At 43.6% G+C, this 16,143-nt stretch overlaps 1 protein-coding gene across 7 annotated transcripts in view; it reads left to right on the top strand.

The window, feature by feature from the left end:
• Positions 1-5,012, top strand: part of MIA2 (MIA SH3 domain ER export factor 2) — a 316,566-nt gene extending 311,554 nt beyond the window's left edge. For 6 of the 7 annotated variants that reach the window (XM_029598488.1, XM_029598489.1, XM_029598493.1 and 3 more), the window contains one exon: positions 4,355-4,972. In XM_029598488.1, the coding sequence (XP_029454348.1) occupies positions 4,355-4,521 (167 nt within the window). In that variant the 3' untranslated portion in view covers positions 4,522-4,972. Of the gene's footprint in view, positions 1-4,354 lie in introns of all 7 variants that reach the window. The other variant, XM_029598487.1, reaches the window with a different exon arrangement.
• Positions 5,013-16,143: the final 11,131 nt, after the last annotated feature.

Raw genomic sequence — 16,143 nt, 5'->3', positions numbered from 1 at the left:
ACTGCACGTCATTTTCTGGTCTTACTGGGTCATATGGCCTCCTCGGTCAATGTCACTCCCATGGCCCGCCTGGCCATGAGAATAATGCAGTGGACTCTAAAATCACAGTGGATTCAGTATTCTCAGCCAATGTCCACCATTGTCCACATCACCAACCAGCTCTACTTATCGCTGGTTTGGTGGATAAACCAATCCAATCTGCTTCAAGGCCTTCCATTTCAGGCTCCAGACCCTCAAATAACCTTGACAACAGATGCCTCCAACCTCGGCTGGGGTGCACATGTTGCAAACTTGCAAACTCAGGGCATTTGGTCTCCAGAGGAAGCCAAACACCAAATCAATTTCCTGGAGCTTCGTGCAATCAGATATGCTCTCAGGACTTTTCAGGATCACCTTTCCAACTAGGTCATCCTGATTCAAACCGACAACCAGGTGGCCATGTGGTACATCAACAAGCAAGGGGGAACGGTCTCCTACCTCCTGTGTCAGGAAGCTGCACAGATATGGGCGGAAGCCCTTTCCCACTTGATGTACCTCAGGGCCACCTACTTGCCGGGAGTGGACAATGTGTTGGCAGACAAGCTGAGTCACACTTTTCAACCACACGAATGGCCCCTCAACCCCACTGTAGCGGACTCAATATTCCAACGTTGGGGTTACCCTCACATAGACCTCTTTGCGTCAATTCACAACCGCAAAGTAGGGAACTTCTGCTCTCCCACTCGCAGCCAACACCTTCAGCCAAGAGACGCTTTCTCCCTTTTGTTGGCCAGCGGTCTCCTTTATGCGTACCCTCCACTTCCACTCATTTCAAAGACTCTCGTGAAGTTGCGAAGGGACAAGGGACTAATGATTCTCATAGCCCCTCATTGGCCACACCAGGTCTGGTTTCCAATTCTCCATGAACTATCAGTATACCGACACATTCCTCTGGGGAAGGGCCCGCTTCTGATCACTCAGAATAACGGCTGCCTTCGTCACCCCAACCTCCGGGCCCTCTCCCTGACTGCCTGGATGTTGAAAGGTTAATCCTTCAACCTCTTAACCTTTCAGAGCCGGTTTCCCGTGTCCTGGTGGCTTCATGAAAGCCTTCCACAAGAAAGTCTTATCGCTATAAATGGAACAGGTTTACGATATGGTGTACTTCCATGTCCATCGACCCCTTCACTTGTTCCACAGCGAAGTTTCTTGACTATCTCTGGCACCTGTCAGAGTCAGGTCTCCAAACTTCTTCTATCAGGGTACATGTCAGTGCGGTAGCTGCCTTCCATAAAGGTGTCGGGGATGTACCTATTTCAGTACAACCCCTCGTAACACGCTTTTTGAAGGGCTTGCTCCACCTTAAACCTCCACTGCGCCCTCCGGCTTCTTCCTGGGACCTCAACTTGGTTTTGGGGCGGCTCATGAAACCGCCATTTGAGCCTCTCCAATCCTGTGATCTCCGCCATCTCACCTGGAAGGTGATTTTTCTTTTGGCGATCACTTTCTGCTCGCGGAGTTAGTGAGTTTTAGTCACCTACCTACCTGCCTTACATTAAACTTCTGCATGATAGGGTAGTACTCCGCACTCACCCTAAGTTTTTGCCTAAGGTAGTATCGGAGTTTCATATCAATCAATACATTATACTACCCACCTTCTTTCCCAGGCACCACTCAAACCCAGGAGAACGGGCTCTGCATAACCTTGACTGTAAACATGCTCTAGCATTTTATCTAGACCATACAGCTGCCCACAGGAAAAGCACTCAATTGTTTGTTTCCGTCGATCCCATCAAATTGGGCAAACTTGTGGGTAAGCAGACTCTCTCCTCCTGGTTAGTGGACTGTATTTCCTTTTGTTACCAACAGGCAGGCATTCCGCTTCAAGACCATGTAAAGCACACTCGGTCAGGGCCTTGGCAATATCAGTAGCGCACCTATGATTGGTGCCGCTTGCTGACATCTCCACACCTTTGCAACCCATTATTGTTTAGACAAAGCTGGCAGACAAGATTCCATCTTCGGCCAGTCTCTGCTACACAACTTATTTGCAAACTGAGGTACCAACATCCTTCCGCCAACCCGGTAGGGTTCAGGATGCCCTCTACCAAATTCCACCCCAGTTCTTGTGCCTGTTGCAAGTCTTTGGGTACATTTGGTGCATTGTTTGGGCATCCTCAGCTCAGTACTCACCCATATGTGAGGACTACCATCCTGCTTGTCCTGTGAGAAAGCAGAGTTACCTGTAACAGGTGTTCTCACAGGACAGCAGGATGTTAGTCCTCACAAAACCCGCCCGCCACCCCACAGAGTTGGGTTCACTTACGTTTTCTTATTTTATTTTTTGCATGTATTTTTTACTATAAGATGAGACTGAAGGGGAACCCCTGCTGGCTGCAGGGTTGGTGCTATGCTGGGCATGCCCAGTAGGTGCCAGTCCAAGTTCTAGAAACTTTGACAAAAGTGTTCCGTGATTGGGCTCCATCCTGATGATGTCACCCATATGTGAAGACTAATATCCTGCTGTCCTGTGAGAATACCTGTTACAGGTAAGCAACTCTGCTTTACTTGTAAGCAAATATGCTTACTGTCCATGTGAAAAGAAAAGTGAAAATATGGAAAATGTATTGTCCTCCCTCACATTTTTATGTAGAAAGAAAAGCAGTCATGGAGCACATCTATATACATGACCATGGCTGTATTTATGAAACTTCAGAGATCACATAAGTGAAAATATTGTCGGGCAGTAGTTGATGTGATGACACCAAACTAAGTTCTATGTTTTCAGTGCAGTTTCATAAAACAACACAAGACAGATAAGCTTTTAGAGTGGAACGATATTGCCCCACACAATAGCACAGGATTTCATCCCATTTTACTTCTAGAACTGTTATACTGTTGATTATCATGAATGATTTTTACTTGGTCTGGAGGTTAGGCTGCATTTGATATGTTTTGCACTGAACAAGAAAGGCGTCTTTATGAGACTATGAATTAATCTGCTGTGACCATGGAGTCTTTTGGCCTTCTCTTTGATCATCAGGAAAGAAATGCCAGAGATGGCCGAGAGGCTGAATATCTTGGACCTATAATTACCTTTTATCCTACTTACTATGCTAAGAATACAATAATAGTTGTAACTGCTTAGATTTGCTATTTATGTAGCAGATGCTTCAGAATCTAATTTACATTCAAAAATCTAGATTGTTGGTTTAACGCAGCCATAGTACAGGTGGAAATGCACAGATTGTAATGTTTAGCATGCAGTTACAGCCCCTGACTAGAATGAATACATTCTACTTGTTGTTATGTGCTTTTATAAGCTGCCTTTTTACAAGACATTTAATCTCTCAGTGCCAGGAGATGACATTTTGGACACATGTCCCAGTATAGGCAACAGGATGTGATAGAACTTCAAAGTTGCCAGGGAGTTAAAATTACAGAACTTTCCACTGGCGAACATGCTGCATACTACCAAACTGTGCCCCGTCTTCCCCCCCAAATTCAAGTTTTCCACAATCCATTCTATAAATTAAAACACTTTAATAAGCAAAACTTGTTTGGTTTTCATTTGTCACAAATAAGATCTTTGACAGGTAGGTTAGGATCAGAAAGTCAAATATTACGTTTTGGTTTGAGTTCAATTGTGACTGAAGTTATCATGGTTTGGTTCCAGTTCAGGCACACAAGAATCAACTGGTACATTTCCAGGTCACATGAAAACATTTCATTGAGATTTAAATACAACACACATGATAATCCTTTATAAAGTGCAATGGAATGGAATCTGTTACAGCTGATGCCAGCTATATGAGTATTATGAAGCATGCATGAAACAAAAAATAAATTCTAAGTACTTAATAACCACATTACTTTAAGTGCTTCTTAAGAAATCTGAAATGTGTATTTTATTTGAACGGTCAACTCCAAAATGTAAATCTTGCCAAATGCTGGTTTTTATGTGTTCATTCTGGTTCTGTAGCCAGTGCCTGCACCACATCAGTTTATTCTGAATTGGTAAAATGAAATTTTTTGACCTGTTCTGGTTCAGCAAAGACTTTCAAATAATAGTTTGGTACAGTTTTTGATTCCCTGGTTAGGCAGAAGTTCCACATGGCCTTTCATCCTATGCTGATCTTTGCTGCTTTTTTACCAATGAACTGGCAGTGGCTGCTTGTTACAGGAATAGGCTCTGAATAGCAGAAGATAAGATTTTCTAGCATACAGTAATGGCTATGCAATCATCTACTGCCTCATTGTGCTGGAGTAATACTGTAAGAAAACAAAACATGTCTGTTGTCAAGGCTTTTATTTATTACTCAGTATGATTTAACAGACTAAACCAATGTCTGTATTTTTAAATCTTTTAAACTAGTGCGAAATCCATTTCCGCCATGGCCTGTACCTCATTTTTCACCACAAAGAGCTGGATTTGTCCCACCACAGACAGCACCTGAAAGCAGAAATGAGCCTCTTCCGGATCTCACTCATCCTTCCAATGCGCCCTCTGCAGGAAATCCAGAAATGCAGCAAAAACCTTGACAGCATCTTTCTCCTGGTATAACTGAGAGAGAAAATACACTCTTCTATGGTTTTGAACATTTATTTTTAATTCTTCAGTTTAAGTAACTAGTGTTACTTAAGTAATTGCATATTTTTGCTCAAATTGAAGCTTTCAATAGACTAATTCTCAGGATAGTATTGTGTAAATAAGGATGATTAAAACTGTGAATATTGTGAATAGATGATTTCCACTGTAAAATAGGCTGTCATGCAGTATTTTAAATTAAGTATTGTGTTTTTAATTTGAGAAACTGGTAAAAATTTAGAGAGTAATTTTTAAAAATGAGTTTAGACTCCTTGCTGGGGCCCTTTATATGTATGCCAAAAGCTGTATGTACTGCAGTAATAAATATGTTTTTTGGACAAATGTGAATGGAATTTAAGAGATGTTTACTTTTGAACTAATAAAATTAAGACACTTTAAAGTCTCTTTTAGGCCTTACAAATAAATACTTGTTACTTAGAAAGCTCTTCTTTACCTCTTTCTCCTTGTTTGTTCTCCCTAACTAGGAGTTGCAGTCCACTTGCTTCATCTTTATACTTGTTCCTATCACTTTACAGGATTTTTCAAAAAAGTTTATTTATTTTTACTTTTTTCAGATGCCCATAGTTCTGTTTATATACAGCATTTAGGTCAAGCTCACATTTGTATTAACTGTTCCTCTTGTTAGCAGCTCCATAAGATCCACACAATGTGCTCCCTGCTGCCACTTTGCTTGATGTTGCTTTTTGCATAATCTTCTCACAACTTGATTACTTTAATAGTCTTCTTAGTAGATGTCCTGAATGTGCATGTCACATTTCTACTCCTGTACTTAATATTTTTATAACACACCAACTAACTGAAAAAAATCTCCATTCGTAGGGTTAATTAACCCTTAAAACATACAAAAAAGTGAAATCTTTAACCTCTTAAATGAACTTGTGTGAAATGCTGCTTTATCTGTTCATTTCTCTAAATATATGAGAGATGGATAGTGGTAGTTTCATATATTTACTAAACAAGGTACCAAGCTGGTCACCTAATAGCGGTGCAGTTGATTACAATCCATTGACTATCTCATAAAATCAAGTCAATATATTATGTAATACATCACCATATTTGCATCTTCAATACACCTATATTTGTTTTCACTCACACCAGTCTGTATAACAAATAAGAGCTCTTATATATCATAAGAACATAAGAAATTGCCATGCTAGGTCAGACCAAGGGTCCATCAAGCCCATCATCCTGTTTCCAGCAAAGGCCAAAACCAGGCCACAAGAACCTGGCAATTACCCAAACACTAAGAAGAACCCATGCTACTGATGAAATTAGTAGCAGTGGCTATTCCCTAAGTATAATTGATTAATAGCCATTAATGGACTTCTCCTCCAAGAACTTATGCAAACCTTTTTTGAACCCAGCTACACTAACTGCACTAACCACATCCTCTAGCAACAAATTCCAGAGCTTTATTGTGCGTTGAATGAAAAAGAATTTTCTCCGATTAGTCTTAAATGTGCTACTTGCTAACTTCATGGAATGCCCCCTAGTCCTTCTATTATTCGAAAGTGTAAATAACCGAGACACATCTACTCGTTCAAGACCTCTCATGATATTAAAGACCTCTATCATATCCCCCCCCTCAGCCGTCTCTTCTCCAAGCTGAACAGCCCTAACCTCTTCAGCCTTTCCTCATAGGGGAGCTGTTCCATCCCCTTTATCATTTTGGTTGCCCTTCTCTGTACCTTCTCCATCGCAACTATATCTTTTTTGAGATGCGACGACCAGAAATGTACACAGTATTCAAGGTGCGGTCTCACCATGGAGCGATACAGAGGCATTATGAAATTTTCCGTTCTATTAACCCATTCCCTTCCTAATAATTCCTAACATTCTATTTGCTTTTTTGACTGCTGCAGCACACTGAGCCGACGATTTTAAAGTATTATCCACTATGATGCCTAGATCTTTTTCCTGGGTGGTAGCTCCTAATATGGAACCTAACATCGTGTAACTACAGCAAGGGTTATTTTTCCCTATATGCAGCACCTTGCACTTGTCCAAATTAAATTTTATCTGCCATTTGGATGCCCAATCTTCTAGTCTTGCAAGGTCCTCCTGTAATGTATCACAGTCTACTTGTGATTTAACTACTCTGAATAATTTTGTATCATCCACAAATTTGATAACCTCACTCGTTGTATTCCTTTCCAGATCATTTATATATATATTGAAAAGCACCGGTCCAAGTACAGATCCCTGAGGCACTCCACTGTTTACCCTTTTCCACTGAGAAAATTGACCATTTAATCCTACTCTGTTTCCTGTCTTTTAACCAGTTTGTAATCCACGAAAGGACATCGCCTCCTATCCCATGACTTTTTAGTTTTCTTAGAAGCCTCTTATGAGGGACTTTGTCAAACGCCTTCTGAAAATCCAAATACACTACATCTACCGGTTCACCTTTATCCACATGTTTATTAACCCCTTCAAAAAAATGAAGCAGATTTATTAGGCAAGACTTCCCTTGGGTAAATCCATGTTGACTGTGTCCCATTAAATCATGTCTTTCTATATGCTCTACGATTTTGATCTTGAGAATAGTTTCCACTACTTTTCCCGGCACTGAAGTCAGGCTCACAGGTCTATAGTTACCCGGATCGCCCCTGGAGCTTTTTTTAAATATTGGGGTTACATTGGCCACCCTCCAGTCTTCAGGTACAATGGATGATTTTAATGATAGGTTACAAATTTTAACTAATAGATCAGAAATTTCATTTTTGAGTTCCTTCAGAACGCTAGGATGCATACCATCCGGTCCAGGTGATTTGCTACTCTTTAGTTTGTCAATCTGGCCTACTACATCTTCCAGGTTCACAGTGATTTCGTTCAGTTCGCCTGACTCATCACCCCTGAAAACCATCTCTGGAACTGGTATCTCCCCAACATCCTCATTAGTAAACATGGAGGCAAAGAATTCATTTAGTCTTTCTGCAATGGCCTTATCTTCCCTAAGAGCCCCTTTAACCCCTCTGTCCAACTGACTCCCTCACAGGTTTCTTGATTTGGATATATTTTAAAAAGTTTTTATTATGAGTTTTTGCCTCTATGGCCAACTTCATTTCAAATTCTCTCTTTGCCTGTCTTATCAATGTTTTACACTTACCTTGACAATGCTTATGTTTTATCCTATTTTCTTCAGATGGATCCTTCTTCCAATTTTTGAAGGATGGTTTTTTTTGGCTAAAATAGCCTCTTTCACCTCACCTTTTAACCATGACGGTAATCGTTTTGCCTTCCTTCCACCTTTCTTAATGCGCGGAATACATATGGACTGCGCCTCTAGGATTGTATTTTTAAACAATGTCCAAGCCTGTTGAACACTTTTAACCTTTGCAGCTGCACCTTTCAGTTTTTTTCTATTTTCCTCATTTTATCAAAGTTTCCCTTTTTAAAATTGTGTTAGAGCTGCAGATTTACTTATTGTCCCCCTTCCAATTATAAGTTTAAATTTGATCATGTTATGATCACTGTTGCCAAGTGGCCCCACCACCGTTACTTCTCTCACCAAATCTTGCGTTCCACTAAGAATTAAATCGAAATTAGCTCTCTCTCTTGTGGGTTCCTGAACCAAATGCTCCATGAAGCAATCATTTATTAAATCCAGGAACTTTGTCTCTAGCAAGTCCTGATGTTACATTTACCCAGTCTATATGGAGTAATTGAAATCTCCCATTATTATTGCACTACCAAATTGGTTTGCTTCCCTGATTTCTCTTAGCATTTCATTATCTGTCTGACCATTTTGTCCAGGTGGACGGTAGTATACTCCTATCACTATACTCTTACCCAACACACATGGGATTTTTACCCATATAGATTCTACTGAGTATTTACTCTCTTGTATGATCTTTATCCTGTTGGACTCTATACCCTCCCGGACCTAAAGTGCCACACCCCCACCAAGTTGATCCTCCCTATCATTGCGATATAATTTGTACCCTGATATAGCACTGTCCCATTGGTTATCCTCCTTCCACCAAGTCTCTGTGATGCCAATCTCATCATTTGCTGCTATACACTCTAACTCTCCCATTTTACTTCTTAGACTTCTGGCACTGGCATACAGATATTTCAAAGTGTGGTTTTTGCTTGTTTTAACACACTGTTTTTCAGTTGTTCGGGATAATTTGGAAATCATTAGCTTTGGTGATTTTTTACATATAGGCATATGAACTATGTTTGCTTTTAATGGAACCTGTCTGTTGGGATGCCCTAACTCTCCTGTTTCATTAGTATCCTTCAAGAATACATTTCTCCGAACCATGCACTGCTGAGTGACTGTCGGCTTTCCCCCTTGTTCTACTTTAAAAGCTGCTCTATCTCCTTTTTGAAAGTTAGTGCCAGCAGCTTGGTTCCACTCTGGTTAAGGAGGAGCCCATCCTTTCGGAAAAGTCTCCCCTTCCCCAAACGTTTCCCCAGTTCCTTACAAAGCTGAATCCCTCTTCCCTGCACCATCGTCTCATCCATGCAGTGCCTGCCTCTGGGGACCTGCACATGGAACAGGAACCATTTCAGAGAATGCCACCCTGGAGGTTCTGGATTTCAGCTTCCTACCTAAAATCCTAAATTTGGCTTCTAGAACCTCTCTCCCACATTTTCCTATGTCGTTGGTGCCCACATGTACCATGACAGCCGGCTCCTCCCCAGCAGTCTATAATCCTATCTAGGTGATGTGTGAGGTCTGCCACCTTTGCACCAGGCAGGCAAGTTACCAGGCGGTCCTCACGTCCACCAGCCACCCTCCTATCTACATTTCTAAGAATCGAATCACCAACTATGATGGCTGGCCTAACCCTTCCCTCCTGGGCAGTAGCCCTGGGAGATTTGTCCTCACTGCGATAGGACAATACATCACCTGGAGAGCAGGTCCTTGCTACAGGATCACTTTCTGCTACACCAGGGTGATGTTCTCCTACTGGGAGACCTTTCTGAACCAAGGCAGCACTAGGGCTGCCAGAATGGATTTGGGACTTAGCTACTATATCTCTGAAGGTCTCGTCAATGTACCTCTCTGTCTCCATCAGCTCCCCCAAGTCTGCTACTCTAGCCTCCAGAGATCGGACTCGTTCCCTGAGAGCCAGGAGCTCTTTGCACTGAGTGCACACATACAATCTCTCACCGGCGGGCAAAAAATCATACATGTGACACTCAATGCAAAAGACTGGAAAGCCCCCCCCCCCCCCCTCTTGCTGCTGGACTGCTGCCTTCATCTTAGTATTATTGAGTTCCTAGTTAAGTTTAGGATTCTAAGGGAGTTGGAATGAGAGTACTTTAAATTTACAGGTGAATTTAGTAATTAATCAGCTTGTGTCCTACAAGGGGATAATTAAACTTTCAATAAGGGCTGGTACAATATTATGTTTTAGATAAGACCCTGATTGATTTTTAATGAGAAAGTGTCTTGTGCCTAAAAATCAGGGGTTGAGTGGGTGGGAAAGACCGATACTAGAATTAACTATCTCTGGCTTGCTTATTACTTCAGACACACACAAACTCTAAAGAATATATCCCTTAATTTCACCAAACTTTTATAAGCCCAAAAATTTCTGAAAACTATACTTCCCAATCCTCTTAAACCACGGTTAAATTAATCTTCACTCAGTCAAAGGAAGGATTTGAGCCTTCAGGTCCTCCTCTACTGCAAACCGTGCGGGGCCTCTGGAAGCTGGGCTGTGGAAGTCAATCCCTGGATCGCTTGTGGTGACCTCTGGACTCCTCTCCCGGGGGATGCTGGGAGCAGTATGCAGATGAGCCTTCCAGTCTTCCTCTACTGCAAACAGTGCGGGGCCTCTGGAAGCTGGGGTGTGGAAGTCAATCCCTGGATCGCTTGCGGTGACCTCTGGACTCCTCTCCCGGGGGATGCTGGGAGCAGTATGCAGATGAGCCTTCTGGTCCTCCTCTACTGCAAACCGTGTGGGGCCTCTGGAAGCTGGGGCATGGAAGTCAATCCCTGGATCGCTTGCGGTGACCTCTGGACTCCTCTCCCGGGGGATGCTGGGAGCAGTATGCAGATGAGCCTTCCGCTCCTCCTCTACTGCTTCACCGGTGATTACTTAGCTTATTGTCACCCAACATGGCCAAGATTTGGAGATCTTCATCAGGGGAACAGTTGAGGTAATAATATTAATATCCTATTTTGTTTTATAATATTAATATATTATTTTGTTTCATACATCTGGTAGCTCCGATAACCTTCAAAGATGGCGTAAAGGAACTGTTTAAAACACTCCAGTTTTTATATGCTACCATGTGACTTGGAAGCTACCAATCAAATGCTAAAAAAAGACGTCTTCAAACCAACGATTGCTAATCCAGTTCTGGATCGCTTGCGGAGCTTGTAGCTCATTTTCCTGCCCCATCTATACTTGTTCAATCATTCTTATATTAAAGATACCATTCCTGTATTGAATATTTTGCATCGATTTCAGGGAGATGTTTCATCACAGATTCTGGCTAGTCTAAATATAGAAGCATTGTACACAAATATACCACAGGGGCAAGCTCTTCAAATTATCCAGGAATCACTGAATCATTTACCATAACCATAGTGGATTGCAACACAATTTTTAGTACAGCTGGCTCATTTGACATTGGATAATTTTTATTTTGAAGATAATTTGTATTTACAAGCAAAAGGAATAGCTATGGATTCTAGTTTAACATCTACACCAAGTGCTAGAGGATCAGAAAGGCATTTGGACTAAAAGACAATTTAAAGTGAGGCTCATAGAACATCATAGTTTTTGCAACAATGCACTGTGGGGCTGATGTAATAAAACGTGCTAAAATCAGAGTTAGGTTTTAAGGTGGGTTTCTATGTACATGTGTGCTAAAAATGTGGGCCCTGCAGGATGCGGTAAGCTAATAACATGAAAATAGACCAAGTGTAAAAGAAGCACACAACTGTAAAAATGTGCTTTTTTTGACTCAGTCCATTTGTATGCCAATCCATGCTTTAAAAAAAAAATTCCTTGACCTGCTGAGTGGAGCTCTCTTTCTCCTACTTGGCCCAATGTGGTGTGGCTGGGCTGGCAAGGTAAGCTCTCCCTCCCCCCACCTAAGCATGACAAATCCCTTCCCACTCACCTTAAAAAAAATTGGGTTGGGTGGTGCCAGACAGGGCAGCGTCAGATCCAGTCCAGTAGGTCCTTCTTCCCCTCCCAGCCCCCTCCCTCTCACCTTAAAACAAAAAATAAGTCTGGCCTAGCAGAACTGCCAATCCCACCCCTGCAGCCAAAGAAGACATCTCTTCTCTGGCAGGACTTTTTCCTTATTGGCAGTGGATTGGTCCCTCTACTGTCACGTCAATGAAATGACCAAATTCCCTTTCAGAATTCTGAAAGGGCAGTCTTCTGAAAGGAGATTGGTTCTTTCACTGGCAGCTAACAGTAAAGGAGTAATTTATTCATTCCTTCACTGTCTGCAGATTGGTCCCTTTATAGTCAGCTGTGATTGAAATTACTAATCCCTTTTCAGAAGGCTGTCCTTTCAGAATTTTGAAAGGGGATTGGTCTTTTCACTGAAGTGACAGTAGAGGGACCAATCAGCTGCCAGTGAGGGAACAGCCTTGCCAAAGCAGATGAGGTCTACTCTGGCTGGGATTCGCAGGTGCGATTTGGAGGGCTTCCTCTTTATTAACGGGTAGAAGCAGGTTCCCAAGGTAGGCGTTTATGCTGGTCTGGATTTATTTTTATCCCAGGACAAGCAGGATGATAGTCTTCACATATGGGTGATGTCACTGACTGAGCCCTATCATGGAAAACTTTCAAAGTTTCTAAAAAGCTTTGACTGGCACACTGAGTGCACTGAGCATGCCCAGCATGCCATGATCCCTGTTCCACAGGGATCTTCCTTCAGTCTTTTTTTTTCTGCGCTGCAGTTAGCATCGCTTCAGGAGCTCTGTGAGAAATTTCTCACAACTTTTCCTCACGGAAACACTTGAAGTTTTACTTCACAAATAATTTTTCCCTACACGGGTCTCCCTTGGCATAAATTTCATTGATGCTCGGTGAGTACTATGCCCTGTTTTTCGGTCAGTTCCTGTCACCTCACTAACGGTTTCCCCGGCCTACCAACCAAATTTTGCGGCCTTCCCTCTCCCTATGTTTTCATCCTTAGCCCCACAAAGCCTGGGAGTGTCCTCCTGAGACCCTCCACCGGATTATTAGGGCTAGTGGGATAGGGACATCCACAGTTACCGTTGCCGCCAGGGCCATTGTCGAATCCATGCCTCCATCGATTCCCTCGGTACCTTTGTGTGGTCGATACCCCCATCAATACCATTGGTACCTCCATCCATGCCATCCTGCCTCTATCGATGCCCCCCCCCCCCCCCTTTGGTCCATTGATGCCATCGATCCCCACCGATTTTTTCAGTGCCATCGATGTTCATATCCATGGCACTAATTTCTCCTTGAATTCCATCAATGCCCACATCTATACCATTGCTGCCATCGCTGCCCACATCAATGCCATCGATGCTCACTTCAGTGCCATTGGTGCCATCGATGCCTGGGTCATCTCCATCGATGTATTTGACGCCTGAGTTGGTTCCATCTATGCCCGGGTCGAGGCCATCGATGCCCACGTCGACTCCATTGATACCATCGATGCCCAAGTCGACGCCAGATGCCCACGTCGATGCCATTGACTGCTACGTCAATGCCATATCGATGCCATCGACACCCATGTCAATGCCATCGATGCCCATGTTGATGCCATGTCGATGCCAGTGTCTATTTCATCCATTCCATCTGTGGCCGTGTCCATTCCACCGATGCCTTCAATGCCCACGTCGTTTCCATCGGTGTCCTCTTCATTTCTATCTGCTGCCATCGATTCCGTCGATGCCGGTATCGATTTCGCCAATGCCATCGATGTGTCCTCGATTCTTCGATACCACATCAATTCCATCAATACCTACGCCGATGCCGTCAGTGCCTCCGTCACTGTTTTTGTTGCGACGTTTCCATCAATGTTTTCGACGATACACTTGAGGCCGCTTTTAATGCCGCTATCGATACCGTCAATAATGACATAGCAACTAAACGCAATGCCCTCGACTAAACACAGTGCTCCATACTTTGGGTTCTTAACTAAAGCCCCATATCATCCTACGGCACTACATAGTGCCAGGAGCAGTGCAGGCATGCTGACAGTCTGTCACCACTCGCCATCCAAGACAGCGAGGGTATCTACCTCAGAACTGGAGAAAGACCGGGACAAGCACCGTGGCAATCCTCATTGCTGGCATGGTGAACATCCGCCACCGACACAATCCAGAACATCCGTGCTATCCTACTCTGTGCTGGAGAATGACCGGACCGAGCAACATCGCTACTGCCACCTCCATTGTTCTGCACAGCGGTGGCAGTCCTCGGTTCTGGAGAATGACCGGGCCGAGCTCCGCGGGATTCTGCACGGGCGTCAGGGTACATTGAGCCAGTTGTGAAGCGGGCCCGGGTTCATGAGTCGTGCTCCTCTGCCAACACTGGTGCGGGGTTCTGAGCCACCACAAAATAATGTGGAGGTGCCAGACACGCCTAGCCTGTCTCCTCTGTACCTGCGCTACCATACCAGATTACAGAGTTGAGTCAGACGTTTACATCCTTCAGGCTGTCCTTGATGCCTCCTGAAATCCACGGAGCCAGTGATTTTCACCAACTCGTCCTTCTGCGATCCACCACGAAGGACGGTAAGTACTCTAATTCTGCTTCAGCAACAATCCCATCGAGACCTGGTCGCTAAATCGGGCCACATGCTTTCGAAAGTTTCTAGGTCATACTATCTTCCAAGAACCGTATTAGTGTCACATATCGCTACTGCAAGCTATGTTTGACACAATACCAAGAGAACCTCTCTACCAATAATCTGGGATTGCATCAAGACATCCTCCCGTTGTCAGCAACGGGACTCCCTACTCGATAATACTCTGGCTTCTGGTTCTTAATTAAGGCCCGAAGTCCCAGATGCATTAGCTGATCTGACACAAGATCCAGCAAACACTGCCTCAATTGCAAGTCCATCTCTAGACCTGGTGACAGCTCTCGACGTTTTCTTGCACAGCAGACAGAGATGCGGGTAAAACTTTTACCGCTCACGCTCCCGTGGGAGATTAGCTGATATCCAGATTACCTCAGCCCCACCAGTTGGACACCTCCTGGTCTCTCAACTTGCCGGATATCAGAGCGGCCACCCCACTTAGTACCAAGGTTCAGGGTACAGTCCCCCGGACGCTACAAAGCGTGGGGGTGGGGAGTTTTTAATCTCCCTATTTCAACAGAAAGCAGATGTTGTCTACCCAACTTGGACCTCAGAAATGTCAACTTTTTTCAGAAGGGAGAGGTAAAATGGTGTCTCTCATCACCATGCTTTCCTTACCACAGTAAGTGGGTTGCCTCTCTCTAGTTTTTCTATGTGCTTCATAGTGAGTCAACAATATTTCAATCCCAAGTTCTGCTGGTTGCTCAAGCTTCGGCAACTTGGGTATTTCATCAAATCACTAGCAGTGACTGCTGTTTCTCTATGGAGTAAAACATCATTCCCTGTACATACCGGGATCAGTCAAGGACAGCTGGAGACAGATGGTACTACAGGAACGAAAATTAGCAGGTAAGAACCAATTTTCCTTTCACGCTTTTCCTTGCATGGACAACTGCCTAACAACAGTCAATCCAAGCAAGGAGCTCTATCTTCTCCACGACTCACTATAAATCTACTAGCTGGGATTGCTGTTTAACTGCCATAAATCCCATATAGAACAGTTCTGGATGCTACAGTTGCAACAAACTTCCTGTCCAACAACCGCGCATTCAGCAAATTCCTACACATCTCTGCGTGCATGCAACATAACCTCAGTCTCTCAATTCTTTCATTGCTGGGCCACGGGATTTTTTCACTATCCACTTTACTCATATATCCAGATTCGCTATGAGTAAGATTCAGTGGAATTTTCAATTATCAGTGGATCTAAGCTGTTCAACCGCTTTCGTCCCTGATCCATATTACTGATCTAGAACCAAATCCTCGGCTGGTCCTGCTCATGGTCACATTTACTTAGGGTTGACGAGTTCGAATCCGCATCTTCCCTTCGAGCCATGAGTTATGCCTTTATGCCTTACAATACTGCCTCTGCAACAAACCTTTGTGCATACAGTCAGTATAGTGACAATGTGGTATTTCCAACACACAAGCACGCACAACCTCTTAGCTGCTCTGCTAGGAAGCTGTGCAGCTCTAGCCTTTGGCCCTTGCATACTCCATGCATCCCCGGGTCATTTATCTAACAGACTTACTGAACGCACTAGCAGACCTTCTCCATAGATGTTTCCATCCTCTCGAATGGTCTCTGACTACATGTGTAACGAGAAAAATCTTCTAGCGCCGAGGTCAACCGACCTTGCCCTCTGCGTCCGAATCGAACCATACAGTGGACAAATTCTACTCCCTACACGTCTCGAAATGCGTTCCCATGGATGCCGTTGCTGCAACAAAGGCCTCTTATATGTGTCTCTTTTGACGCCTCTCATAGCCAGCACTCTTATTATGCT

The sequence above is a fragment of the Rhinatrema bivittatum genome, chromosome 4 (genome assembly GCF_901001135.1).
Source record: "Rhinatrema bivittatum chromosome 4, aRhiBiv1.1, whole genome shotgun sequence".
NCBI classification, from domain to species: Eukaryota; Metazoa; Chordata; class Amphibia; order Gymnophiona; family Rhinatrematidae; genus Rhinatrema; species Rhinatrema bivittatum.
This window is presented reverse-complemented; position numbering and strand designations above follow the sequence as displayed.